Source organism: Fistularia commersonii, chromosome 14 (assembly GCF_037954325.1).
Source record: "Fistularia commersonii isolate RoL2024-O1a breed Wild chromosome 14, RoL_Fcom_v1.0, whole genome shotgun sequence".
Taxonomy (NCBI): Eukaryota; Metazoa; Chordata; class Actinopteri; order Syngnathiformes; family Fistulariidae; genus Fistularia; species Fistularia commersonii.
In genome coordinates, this window is record NC_141297.1 from 4,856,249 (window position 1) to 4,869,834 (window position 13,586).

The following is a 13,586-nucleotide window of genomic DNA, read 5'->3' on the forward strand; positions in this document are numbered from 1 at the left end:
AAGCCTTCGTGACATGTTAGAGATCAAAACAGACCTCACACTCCAACAACTTCGCACCATCCTGAAGGGACATTACAAGGAGGACAGTTCGATCTTCATCATCATCTTATAAATATCACTCAAGAAAGTAATGAGTCCCCACAGAATTTTCTGTTCAGGACGACAGAGCTGATGGAGAGACTTCTATTATTACCTCTTTTATTACTATTTTGTCTTGGTTAGCCTCATCCAAAGAGCCAGGTACAGATGAACAGTATAGTGCCGAACTAATACAGAAACAGTTCTTGCGAGCTGTTAGCACAGGCTTAATCAGTGACAGTGTGAAGTATGAAATAAAAAGTTGTCACATCACTGATGATGTCCTGATATCTAAGATTAATGAAACAGCAAGCTTTGAGTGGGAGAGACAACAGAAATTTAAGAAGAACAGCAGAGAACCAAGGGAGAGAGAGGTCAAGGTAGAGCCACAGCCAGTCCATGAAACAATAATTGGTGCAGTAGTTGGACAGGAACAATCATGCTTCACCTCAACAATGAATAAAGCATTTAAAACACAACCAACAGTGACCCGTAAAGAAACTGAACTTCTTGAGATCATCAGTCAGTTAAAGGAAGAAATTGCTGAAATTAAAGGCGACATTCAGGAGTCGCAGAGACCCACCAGGCCACGTCAGACAGCAAGGAAGCAAGGCTGCAGAGACTGTCAGGACAGAAACAGCGGAGAGCAGTGTGATCATTGCTTTAAATGTGGCCAAAGTGGTCACCTGTCAAAAGGATGCAGAGCTCGACGCAAACCCACAGACAGAGCAGAGCAGATTGATATGTTGTCTAGCACAGTAATCTACCCCCAAAACACACCTTTCCAGAGTGAGCAGCGACAAGACACGTACAGACTCATCACAGACAGTATAAAGCACCTGGAAACAAAAATGGCAGTTAATAGTCAAGACCAGAGAAATGAGCCAGTCAACATCAGCCTCCTCTCCCCAAAACGGAGGAAGCAGCTCCTCAACCTAATTGGGAAGAAGCACGTTATTTCCTGTCTACTGGAAGGCGTAGAGACCAGAGCACTGTGGGACACAGGTTTGCCTCATACATGAAAAGTGGAGACAACAGAACATTCCACACGCCAGTGTAAGGAGTTTAACCGGAATAATCTGACCGGGCGTCCTAGATGGAAGAGCAGTAAACCAGACTTCAATCCCCTTTTCAGGATGGGTTGGAGTTAAACTCAGTCTGCCCACTACAAAACCTGCAAAAAGTGCTTGGTCATCTGGTTGACTTCCTCATTCAGCCTCCAGTTCTGGGATATCTGGATTTTGAACAGCCCTTCACGCGACACTGTGAAGGGACTTGGGGCTGTGCTATATCAGCGACAGGGTGGGAAGCTGGTTGTGATTGCTTACGGATCAAGAACTCTGAGTGTCCCAGAAAAGAATTACCATCTTCACTCGGGGAAACCGGAGTTTCTTGCCCCGAAGTGGGCCATATGTGAGAGGTTCAGAGACTACCTCTATTACTCACCCCCATTCATTGTTTACACCAACAATAACCCTCTGACATATGTGCTCACAACTGCAAAGCTCAATGCTACAACCCATCGATGGATCGCTGAACTCGCAGACTTCTAGTTCACCATTATGTATCGACCAGGCAGGGCAAATAGAGACGCAGGTGGTCTTTCACGTATGCCCTTAGATTTAGAGCAGTACATCCGGACCTGCACAGAAGCTGTGACACCTGAGGTAGTGAACGGTGTGACTGAGGCTCTGGGCGTCCAGCTGCAAAAAGGTGAGCCTCGGCTGTGTCCCCTGACCATTTCAACAGCTGTAGCAGGGATGAGGTGAGGACATCTGTGGTGCAAATTCCAAAAGCAGACCTAAGACAGGCTCAGCAGGAGGACCCTGTAATCGGTGAAGTGCTTAAGTATGTCACCACCAACCACTGGCCAAAAAGTGGAAAACAAGCCCGCAATAAGGGGATAGCTGTCTTGTTAAGAGAAAAAAAGAAACTGCACTTGGACAAGGATGGGTTACTGAATAGGAAAACACCCAACAAGGGTCTCAGCTCCTCCTGCCTAAGAAATGTCACAAGCTTGTTTACAAAGAACTGCATGAAGACATGGGCCATTTAGGGGTGGAGAGTTTTGACCCTCACCCAGGACCGCTTTTATTGGCCTCATATGCAGAAGCAGATTGAGCACTATGTAACAAAAGAATGCAGCTGTCTGAAAAACAAGCGCCCTAACAAACCCACCAGAGCACCACTCATCAACATCACTACCACTTACCCCTTTGAGCTGGTCTCTATGGATTTCTTGCATCTAGAAAAATGTAAGGGAGGATATGACTATATCCTAGTCGTCATGGCCGACTTCACGCGGTTCGCCCAGGCTTACCCCTGCCGAGACAAAAGTGCCAAAACAGCTGCTGAGAAAATCTTTGGAGATTTTGTTTTGAGATTTGGTTTTCCTACCCGACAAGGTCGGAAGTTTGAAAACAAACTATTTGCCAAGCTAGAAGGATATACTGGAGTGAAAGGGTCCAGGACAACACCGTACCACCCCCAGGGGAATGGTCAGGTGGAGCGGTTTAAAAAAAAACAAACAAAAAAACAAAGAACTGTGCAATATTTCATTTCACTGTACAATATTCAGAGCTGTGCAATATTTCATTTCATAACAGCTACACTACAATTTTTCCTTTTTATCATACTATTGTGCACTCCTTACCTCACTTGTTACTAAGACACTTATATTTTTATCACTTGTTTACTAAGACACTTTATAATTCTGCCTTTTTCTTTTTATTACTTATTACTGTTATATTTTCTGTAACTCTGGCACAACAATTTCCTTCGGGATTAATAAAGTTGTTCTTATCTTATCTTATCTTATCTTATCTTATCTTATCTTATCTTATCTTATCTTATCTTTAATAGGACATTGCGGGCAATGCTCCGAAACCTCCCGCAGGCAGCTAAAGCAGACTGGAAAGCATCGCTGGCAAAAGTAGTCCACACCTATAACTGTACCCGCAGCGAAGCCACCGGATACGCACCTTACCTCCTGTTATTCGGGGGAAACCCCAGACTCCCCATTGACCTGATGGTTGACGTCGCGGTGAAAGATCAAAGCTTGTCGCACAGTGACTATGCTGGGAGGTGGAGGACTCGCATGGCTGATGCATACAAACTTGCCTCAAAGACAGCACATGAAGAGAGCGGGCGAGGAAAAACATGATATGACAGGAAAATCCATGGTGCAGAGCTGGACCCAGGATGCAGAGTGCTGGTCAGAAATTTACATGAAAAAGGAGGACCAGGAAAACTAAGGTCATTCTGGGAGGATCAAGTGTTTGTAGTGACACAGAAAAAATATAAGGACAGTCCAGTGTGTGAAATTAAGCCAGACAATGGAAAAGGACGAATCCGTGTGGTCCACGGGAATCTTTTGCTGCCGTGTAACTTCTTGCCAGTCGATGAAGAAAACTCACATGCAGAACCAAGAAAGAAACGACAAGAAAACAACAAAAGACACGAGCAGCTTGAGCAAGATCACAGTTCAGGGGAGGAGGATGACTGGAGAGCAGTTGCAGTGTTGCCAGCACACGACCAGGGATGGAGTGCACAGCGTCAGCAGACAAGGGGACCTGAACATGAACCCGAAGAGGTTCCAGCAGTACCACAGTATCTGGAGCGTGAGGATGATCCAGAGAAAGAGCAGGATCAACACGAGGAGGATGCGGAAACACGGGAGAATGAACACCTGCAACGTGCTGACCCGGATCATCAGGCTGAACCTGTGAGCAGTGATCAAGACCGAGATGAACAGTCACCTGTCAAACAGAAAAAGAATCCTTTCAGAATAAGAAAACCTAAATTAAGGTTTACTTACCATCAGTTAGGACAGCCCACTGTGGCATCTGAATAAGACATTTGGTAGAGTTTAAGAGTAAATGTGACCGTAAAGTTGTGAGTTCAATTCAGATTTTTCATTAATATGAAGACTACAAAATTTGTTTTTTGTGATATTTTGAAGTAGTTTTAAAACATGGAATGGAATCTTGGCATTAGTTGAGGACTAATGTACTTTATGTTAAACAGGAGGTCTGAACTATGTTAAAATACCTTACTCAGAGAGGATGCAGATACCCGTGCTAGTGATGGACGTAGCAGTGGACTGTCATCGTGCACAATAACACCAGCTGCAAGCATATGGCATTAATAGGAGATACCTGCAATATGAGTTACTGTGGCAACAGCTATGCATCCTAATGGACATTGTTGAACTCTGACTCCTACTTAGATGTGACCTTCCTGTATGCAATGGACAATTGCTGCATAACGTTAGTGTCATAATGTCAGGGTGCCATTAAATTTTGGAGGGGAGAGTGTGAGAGTAGAAGACTAGACATCCCCCTCCCTTTTTTTGGTATTTAATTTGTTTTATTTCTTCAGTTAGTAACTTGCTCCTTTGCTCTCACTCAACTGTGAGTAGTTTTTGCTGAAACCCGGCCACAGCATTAGTTCAGTGCTGTGTTGGCTAGGGGTGGGCGATACTGGGAATTTTGGTATCAAAATTGCTTGGAAATGTCATGATCATTGAATAATTGACCCCCGTCCCCTTGAGTTAGTTTATTATAATTATGATAAACACAGCACAAAGATTTTAGGCAATAAAAATGATTTATTTTTTATTAAATAACTACAATGCAAACTTTAACAGTCATTTACATTGAATCCTCTAGTAGTATTAAAGTGCAGTTCAAAATAAATAGTAAAATATTCTGAAACACGTTAATGTACATGGTTCACAATAAGTTAGAGATTATGAGAGACTCATTTTTGGGGTAATAAATATTACACTAATGAAAATGGTGTTTCTTCTCATTCACTATATAACTTTTATTTATATCATTACAATTCAGACCAAATAGGAAAGCAGTCACATAAATAACAATATCAATAACATATTCTTCTTCTTCTTTCGGCTTTTCCCTTCCGGGGTCGCCACGGCGAATCAACTTTCTCCATCCAACCCTATTCTCTGTATCCTCCTCTCTCACACCCACTACCTTCATACATATTGTGAACCTTTTATTTTTATCTGATTACTTTAGTAATAGAATTAATCAATTACTTGGGTAATGGATGGCTGCAGCCCTTAGTAAAACAAGATTTTTTTTCACCTAGGTGAACATATAACCATTGAACCAATCTCCCAAAATTGATACCCAATTGCATTGTGAATATGATTCATCTAATCTGTTATTCACTGAATAACAGATTACCTGGGTATTGTTGATTTTTTTTGCCTGAAAAGCCTCTGCCAGAGTACATTGTCTCTGTGTCCACGGGGGTGTTCTGGCTTGGGGATCCCCCTCCTCCTCCTCCTCCTCCCTCAACTTCTTTGCTTGCAGCTCGTTGCTCTCTGTAGGGTGAGCTTTTTTCATGTTTGTGTAAATTCATGGCGTTACCACTGTAGCGGACCACTTTAGGAGCGAAGTATCGATCCCAGGACAATAGTATCTGTAGAATATTGACTGTGGACACAGTAATATTGAACACTGAACCATATATGTTTACTTGCAATCTGCACATGCGCAGACTCTGTAGGCGGGCTCATGCCTGTTGGCACGAATTGCTATCATCACCTGTGCGCTGCTCTTCAGTAAAATAACTAAGTGCTACTCTAATATCTCCGGTCGCCTTTTTTATACGCAAAACACAACAGTATCGATCCGATCCAAGTACTTGCTTAGTATCGATAATATCGATATTTGGTTCGATACGCCCACCCCTAATAGCAGTGCTGGCGGGGTTTTTCCCATCACTCTGTACTGAATATGTCCCATGGCTAACCTGCGTTGATTCCCGGAGCTGTGAAGAAGAAAATAAAGGACGATTCAAACCAGGCAAACTTGTGTATTCCTTCCGAAACATGGAAAACGAAGAAGCTGCAAACTTAAACGCAACACACACACACACACGTTTATCAACATAGACCTCAACATTCGTGACTCGCTACATTATATACGTGAAACAGTGGCGATACACTTCAAGTGTGTGTGTGTGTGTGTGTGCGTGTGTGTGTGTGCGTGTGTGTGTGTGCGTGTGTGTGCGTGCGTGTGTGTGCGTGCGCGTGTGTGCGCGCGTGTGAGAGAGAGACAGCGAAGTAGGAAGTCTTGGAGCAGCACTCAAAAGGAAAAAAACTGAGTCATCCAATCGAAAGCGAGAGGGTTTTTTGTTTACTTCTCTCCAACAGCTGTGCGCGGACTACCAGTCTCCGGTCTTCTCCGTCTGGTCTCATCTCTCCGGTAAGTGTCTCCCTGCAGGAGGACGTCCTGCGTTTCAAACGCCGTTATGAAGTAGGAATGCTGGAAACGGAGAACAAGCAGAGGGAACTCTTCTACAACTTGTTGTGCCTCTAGATCAGATCTTTTACCTTCTCCAAATGGAACGAAGCATTTATTTCATGATTCGACTGTGTTTATATATTCAAGATGTTTTCCTTTCACATTCTATTTCCCAGGATATTTGGCCTTTTGCTTGAGTCACGAGGAGTTAACATCGAATTCGACCCATCTGGCATCATCCAGACCTCTGAGTGGCACTGATTGTGGGTAAGAAAAACTATCAAGAAAACCTGAGGTGGGGATTAAAAAAGCCAACAGTCTCTGTTACGGAGCTTCCGCGTTCTGCCCTCCCGTCGTGCACAAACAGGACCAAAGATCAGTTTGTTCATTTACAGACACAGACCAGGGAGAGTGTAGGCCTCATTGAAAATGCACCTTCATGAGGAAACACCGAGACCGATGGGGAGCGGCAAACTCTCACACACGCACACGCGCGCGCACACCCACCCGAGAAGAGCCGTGGTTCAAGTGACTTGATGAGTGAAAAATTCCATTCTCAAATTAATAATGCTTAAAAAGGCATGGCAGTGATTTTAGATGGTATCAATGCTATTTATTATTATTATTATCGTTGTTATTATTATTATTGCTGAAATGTAATAATAGACAACAACCAGCAGATGGTGGCAAAGCAGGACAAGTCATCTATTTATTGCCTGCAAACCCATATTTTTAAGTTGCTCACTTGTCTGGCTCCTTTCTTCAGAAGGATTCTTAGATATTATTTATAAAGGTGGGGAGTTGGTCTTTTATCTGCAAAGGTTTTGGGTGCAGCATGTTGAAATGACAAAGGAATACTGTGTGCATGTTAACTTGCTCCTCGTCCGGACCGAGCAAGAAGTGGTGATTACTTTCATTGGCTCCAGGAGCAAATATCCAGGTCTGGGAGGAGTTTGGAGAGGCCACGGTGAAGGACACCTGGGTGGGCGAGAGAAAGTTCTCGGAAACTGTCACAGGATGGAGGCAAAAGGAGCAGGGCAAGATGTTTGCAGGTGTGGAAGAACTGTTGAACACAGCTTGGGACATTATTGGGTGGCAGAAGGAGCACTTTGAGTACCTCCTTGAGATGGTCAGAAAGAATCTCAGTAGCTTCTGCACTCACACAATTATCACAATGACGGATCTGCTGGTGCACATTTGGATGGATGAGGTGGAGGAGAGCAGGTTGGAGGAGCAAAGATTGAAGCTGTTTTATGTTTAGTGGTTTAATGGTTTTGTGTGTGTGTGTGTGTGTGTGTGTGTGTGTGTGTGTGTGTATGTGTGTGTGTTTGTGTGTGTGTGTTTACACACGTCTAGACTCTACGATGAATGAGTGTGAGCACAGAGAGGGGGAAGTCCCACCATCTAAAATCGTTCTGCATGGAGACGATGATGTCCAGACTGAAGCTCAGAGGTGAGAGGATGATCTCCAACTGTCTGTGACGGATCTCCATGTCAGAGCTCATCATTATTCACCCTCTCACTTCTGTGTGTTGAAGTCCTGAGCAGCAGCTCAGACCTGGACCCGGATCTGGACCCAGTTGTTTGTCCCTCAGAAGTGACCGTTCAATGGACCGGCCAATATTATTCAAAACTGAATGTTCAACTGATCAAAGGTCAGATTTAAAAACCAAAGAATATCGAAGTCCAGACAAACAACCTTCTATGTTTGATCCTGATGTAATGATAATTTGTTTGTTCAAATGTTTTATTGCTGTGAACGTAGATTTTGGTAATTTAATTTTGCATTGCATATGATTGATGTATTTGTTATTTCTGATCATTTTGTTGCTCATGAATAATATTCTAAGTTTGAGTGAATTTTATCCTGATGTTTCAAGGCCAGTTTTCAAATCACTTTGATCATTTTATGATGACTGAGCTTGAATGAGCAAAAGTCACTCCCCCATCATTATTCATCATCTGAATCTGGTTGTGCTGAAGCCCCAAGCAGCAGCTCAAATCCAGACTTGGACCTGGACCTGGACTTGGATCTGGACCTGGACCCAGTTGTTTGTCCCTCAAAAGTGACTGTTCGATGGACTGGCCAATAGACTTCAAAGGTGGACGTTCCACTGATCAAAGGTCAGATCTAAAAACCTAAATTTCTCGACCTCCAGACAAACTGCCTTCCATGTTTTGTTCTGTATTCTATGATATGTATATTACTAAATCTGTCATGATCTTATGACTGTATATCGCCCATGTTGCAATTTTCAATTTCAAATACATTCAAATTCAAATTCTCAGTTTCTGACCAGTTTGCATTTCATCCAATGGATCCGTGTAGAAAACATGACATACGTTACAGGACAGGTCCTTCCCTTTTCGTCACCTGGCACTTCCTGTTGTCCAGAGAGTGGTGTTACATTCGGTGGAAAGATCAGTAACTTTCTGCCACAAAGAATGTTTTAAATTTGTGAAAGTGTTTAAGCTTTCAGTTGTCAGACACATTTATTGCATTTACTGATGGAGTGATTCTATCAGGATGTAGGAGAAGTAAAATTTGTGTCAATCAGACAGTGAGGTGTAAGGATATTAGATTGCAGGATTGTAATCTTTTTTCAAATTTCATGCTATTTTTTTTCAAATTTCATGCAAATTAAATTTTGTAACACAATTTTGTGGTTCATCAACTATGATGTTCTTATTCAGCCAAGGCTGTACATATCCTTACCTCTCAGTTATTGTCAAGTTCTATGAAAGAGTTTAGAATCAAAGATACCTGGTCAGAGATGGAATAAAAGATTTGGTCCAGAAATGCTGGCTCTAGATGATCTACCAAAGGGGTTTAAGACAAATCTGTAGCACAAAGAAATGACATTAAGTCCCAGACTCAGGGAGTCCATAGGAATCTAAAAAGTCTAATCCACCCAAGGTTCAGACCCTAAAAAAGAAGGCAAGAAACCAAGAAGGGAAATAAAATAAGATTTTGCTGAGAACATGAAACTGAGAAAAATACTGGGAAATCGGATTAGGGGAGAAGTCTTCAAAATGGCAAAGTCCAGTTAATATGCTAAGATTTTAACACAATACCGTGTTTGATAAATAATCCAAGTTTGGCCTTTTACAATAAAAAAAAACTTGAAATGGAAATGAGAACACCATTTAACCCGGATTCATTGTTCTAAGAACACACTTCCTTTCACACTATGAGAGTCTTATTCGTGGTCTCCATCTTTTCCCCTCAGAGGTGATCAGCTGAAGTCAGATGTTCTCAGTGGATCTGGACCTGGACCCAGCTGTGTGTCCCTCAGAAGTGACCGTTCGATAGACTGGCCAATAAACTTCAAAGGTGGACGTTCCACTGATCAAAGGTCAGATTTAAAAACCTAAATTGCTCGACCTCCCGACAAACTGCCTTCTATGTTTTGTTCTATATTCTAAGATATGTATATTACCAACTCTGTCATGATCTTATGACTGTTTATCACTCATGTTGCAATTTTCAATTTCAAATGCAATTTCCGACTGTTAGAGAGTAACTCTAATTCGGACGAGTCTAAGTTGAAGCCTGTAAAGAGGAGACTGAGGTTATCACAAGAAATAACACAGACAAGTGACAGAACTTTTATTGCATGAAAGTGTATTGGTGTTGTTGACAATATCGTATACAGGGAGAGGGTAATCCCTGTTTACATTCAGGTGGGTAGGTTCCTATTCAGGGGGTAGGTTCCCATTTGCTTTGCAGTCATTTGGCAGACGCTTTCATCCAAAGCGACTTACAGTGGAGGAGCCTTGGATTGAACCCAGGACCTCATGCATACGCTCTACCATTGAGCTGCAACACCTTTATGCTGATATGAATTTTCGATCATGGGTGTAGGTTCCTGTTTAAGGACAAAGGCCATTTGTGCTCACACGTCTGGCTGTCTTCATGTGAGTAGTCGAAATAACATAGTGATGAATATAGAGAGAAAACTCTAACACCGACCAATTTGCATTTCATCCAATGGATCCGTGTAGAAAAATATGACATACGTTACAGGACAGGTCCTGCCCTTTTCGTCACCTGGCGCCCCCTGTTGTCCAGAGAGTGATGTTACATTCTGTGGAAAGATTAGTTACATTTGCCACAAAGAATGTTTCAAATTGGTTGAAGTGTTTAAGCTTTCAGTGGTTAGATTTGAGAACACACTTCCTTTCACTCTGTGAGAGTCTTATTCGTGGTCTCCATCTTTTCCCCTCAGAGGTGATCAGCTGAAGTCAGATGTTCTCAGTGGTCCGTCTGTCCAGCAGCATCAAACACACCTGGACTCTGTACTTATGGTATGTAAATGTACAAACACCACTGTCAAGCAGAGCTACTCAAGTGACCTTCTGGTCCCAACAGTGTCAGTGCTGTACTCTGTAGACCCCAAGGGTTTTCAGTGGACCACAAAAGATCTGATGGTGTTTCTACTGCTCATGTTGACCTTCAACCCTGTTCCAGCTGCTGGAGGAGAACATGATCAGCTTCGTGAGGAAGGAGATGAAGAGAGTCCAGAGGCTCCTGACTACAGATTACCCAGAGAGCTGCTGGAGTCAGACTGAGGACGACGAGGTGCTGGTGGGTGAAGATGAAGAGAAGAGGAAGAGCAGCAGGGAGGCCTTTCTGAAGATCACACTGCACCTCCTGAGGAGAATGAAGGAGGAGGAGCTGGCTGATCGTCTGCAGAGCAGTAAGACTGGAGATTCACCTCATCTCCATTTCAAGTATTTAGATTGTCTCTGAAACCTGGAGACATCTGGACTGGCTTCAGGTCACCTGGGGATGCTTCAGCTCTCATCAGAAAGACTGGCCCACTTTTATTTAGAATATGAGAGAAAAACATCAGTGACTAATAACACATTTTAGATCACCAAACTTGATCTTGTGATTGGCTTAGAGTAGTTGACACTGGACCTGCTTTGTTTGGTTCTGATCAGTTCCAGTTTGTTGTTCATCATGGTTTCATCTGAGATTCTTCATCCAAGATGAAGTCATCTGACTGTCCATTTATCCATCTCCTGGAAAGGTTGAGTCTCTGCTTGTTCACAAAGTATTTATTAGCTTTTGTCACACATTCAGCTTTATCTTTTGGCCTTTCAATCATCTCCAGGTCATCTCCTTGGCCCAGAGCTTCAGTTCAGTTTTCCTTATAATAATAATAATAATAATACATACGATTTGTATAGCGCTTTTCATGGTACACAAAGACGCTTTACAAGTTGACGACAAAAAAACATAGAACATAAACATTGTTAATGGGAAGAGCTGTAGGTGTTGTAGGTGGTTTGGAAGAGGTGGGTCTTGAGGTTATTTTTGAAGGAAGACAATGAGTTTATGTGACAAGTGGATTACAAGACCTGAATGACAGACAATCACCACAATGACTCTTTCTTCTCCAGGAACTCGTGCTGCTGAGTGTCAACATGAGCTGAAGTGTAGACTGCAGAAGAACTTTCAGTGTATCTTCGAGGGGATCACCAGAGCAGGAAACCCAACTCTTCTCAATGACATCTTCACAGAGCTCTACATGACAGAGGGAGGGGCTGCAGGGGTCAACGATGAACATGAGGTCAGACAGATTGAAGCAGCATCCAGGAAGTCAACCAGACCAGAAACAACCATCAGACGAGAAGACATTTTTAAAGGCTTACCAGGAAGATATGGACCAATCAGAACAGTGCTGACAAAGGGAGTGGCTGGTATTGGGAAAACAGTCTTAACACAGAAGTTCACTCTGGACTGGGCTGAAGACAAAGCCAACCAGGACATACAGTTCCTGTTTCCATTCACCTTCAGAGAGCTGAATGTGCTGAAAGGGACAAAGTACAGCTTGGTGGAACTTGTTCATCTCTTCTTCACTGAAACCAAAGAAGCAGGAATCTGCCGTTTTGAAGAATATCAGGTTGTCTTCATCTTAGACGGTCTGGATGAGTGTCGACTTCCTCTGGACTTCAACAACAACAAGATCCTGACTGATGTTACAGAGTCCGCCTCAGTGGATGTGCTGCTGACCAATCTCATCAGGGGGAATCTGCTTCCCTCTGCCCGCCTCTGGATCACCACAAGACCTGCAGCGGCCAATCAAATCCCTCCGCAGTGTGTAGCCATGGTGACAGAGGTCAGAGGATTCACAGACCTCCAGAAGGAAGAGTACTTCATGAAGAGATTCAGAGATGCAGAGCAGGCCCAAAGAGTCATGAAACACATCAAGACCTCCAGAAGTGTCCACATCATGTGCCACATCCCAGTCTTCTGCTGGATCACTGCCACAGTCCTGGAGGACGTGTTGAAGACCAGAGAGGGAGGAGAGCTGCCCAGGACCCTGACTGAGATGTACATCTATTTCCTGGTTGTTCAGGTCAAACTGATGAACACCAAGTTGAATCAAGGACCTGCTACAGATCCACACTGGAATCCAGAGAGCGAACAGATGATCTTGTCTTTAGGAAAACTAGCTTTTGAGCAGCTGCAGAAAGGCAACCTGATCTTCTATGAATCAGACCTGACAGAGTGTGACTTGGATATCAGTGCAGCCTCAGTGTACTCAGGAGTGTTCACACAGATCTTTAAAGAGGAGAGAGGACTCTACCAGGACAAGGTGTTCTGCTTTGTCCATCTCAGCATTCAAGAGTTTCTTGCTGCTCTTCATGTCCATCTGACCTTCTTCAATTCTGGTATCAATCTGCTCCCTAAAAAACAAACATCAAGGATGTCTAAAGTCTCTCATAAGAGTCAACTTGAATTAAACTTCTATCAGAATGCTGAGGAGGCGGCATTACAGAGTCCAAATGGACACCTGGACTTGTTCCTTCGTTTCCTCCTTGGTCTTTCACTGAAGACCAATCAGAAACTCCTTGGATTGGTGACTCAGAAAGAACCTCACTCAGGGACCAAAAAGAAAACAATTGGATTCATCAAGGAGAAGATCAGTGACAACTGGTTTCCAGAGAAATCCATCAATCTGTTCCACTGTTTGAATGAACTCAGAGATCATTCACTCGTGGAACAGATCCAACAGCAGCTGAGATCAGGATGTCTCTCAGTAGATCATCTTTCTCCTGCTCACTGGTCGGCTCTGGTCTTCATCCTACTCTCATCTGATGAAGATCTGGACGTGTTTGATCTGAAGAAATACTCTGCTTCAGAGGAGGCTCTTCTGAGGTTACTGCCAGTGGTCAAGGCTTCAAATAAATCTGAGTAAGTGGATGAAATGCTGAGTT

General features: G+C 43.2%; 1 protein-coding gene across 1 annotated transcript in view; it reads left to right on the forward strand.

Moving 5' to 3' along the window:
- The first annotated feature begins 929 nt into the window (after positions 1 to 929).
- The window catches only part of LOC147227005 (uncharacterized), a 37,327-nt gene continuing 24,670 nt past the window's right edge, over positions 930 to 13,586 (forward strand). Inside the window, exons 1-12 of the mRNA XM_086159978.1 lie at positions 930 to 1,083; positions 1,699 to 1,843; positions 2,260 to 2,581; positions 2,975 to 3,146; positions 3,477 to 3,802; positions 6,266 to 6,317; positions 7,283 to 7,580; positions 8,340 to 8,480; positions 9,587 to 9,712; positions 10,586 to 10,664; positions 10,828 to 10,948; positions 11,766 to 13,563. Coding sequence (XP_086016104.1) covers positions 930 to 1,083; positions 1,699 to 1,843; positions 2,260 to 2,581; positions 2,975 to 3,146; positions 3,477 to 3,802; positions 6,266 to 6,317; positions 7,283 to 7,580; positions 8,340 to 8,480; positions 9,587 to 9,712; positions 10,586 to 10,664; positions 10,828 to 10,948; positions 11,766 to 13,563 — 3,734 coding nt within the window. The remainder of the gene's footprint in view (positions 1,084 to 1,698; positions 1,844 to 2,259; positions 2,582 to 2,974; positions 3,147 to 3,476; positions 3,803 to 6,265; positions 6,318 to 7,282; positions 7,581 to 8,339; positions 8,481 to 9,586; positions 9,713 to 10,585; positions 10,665 to 10,827; positions 10,949 to 11,765; positions 13,564 to 13,586) is intronic.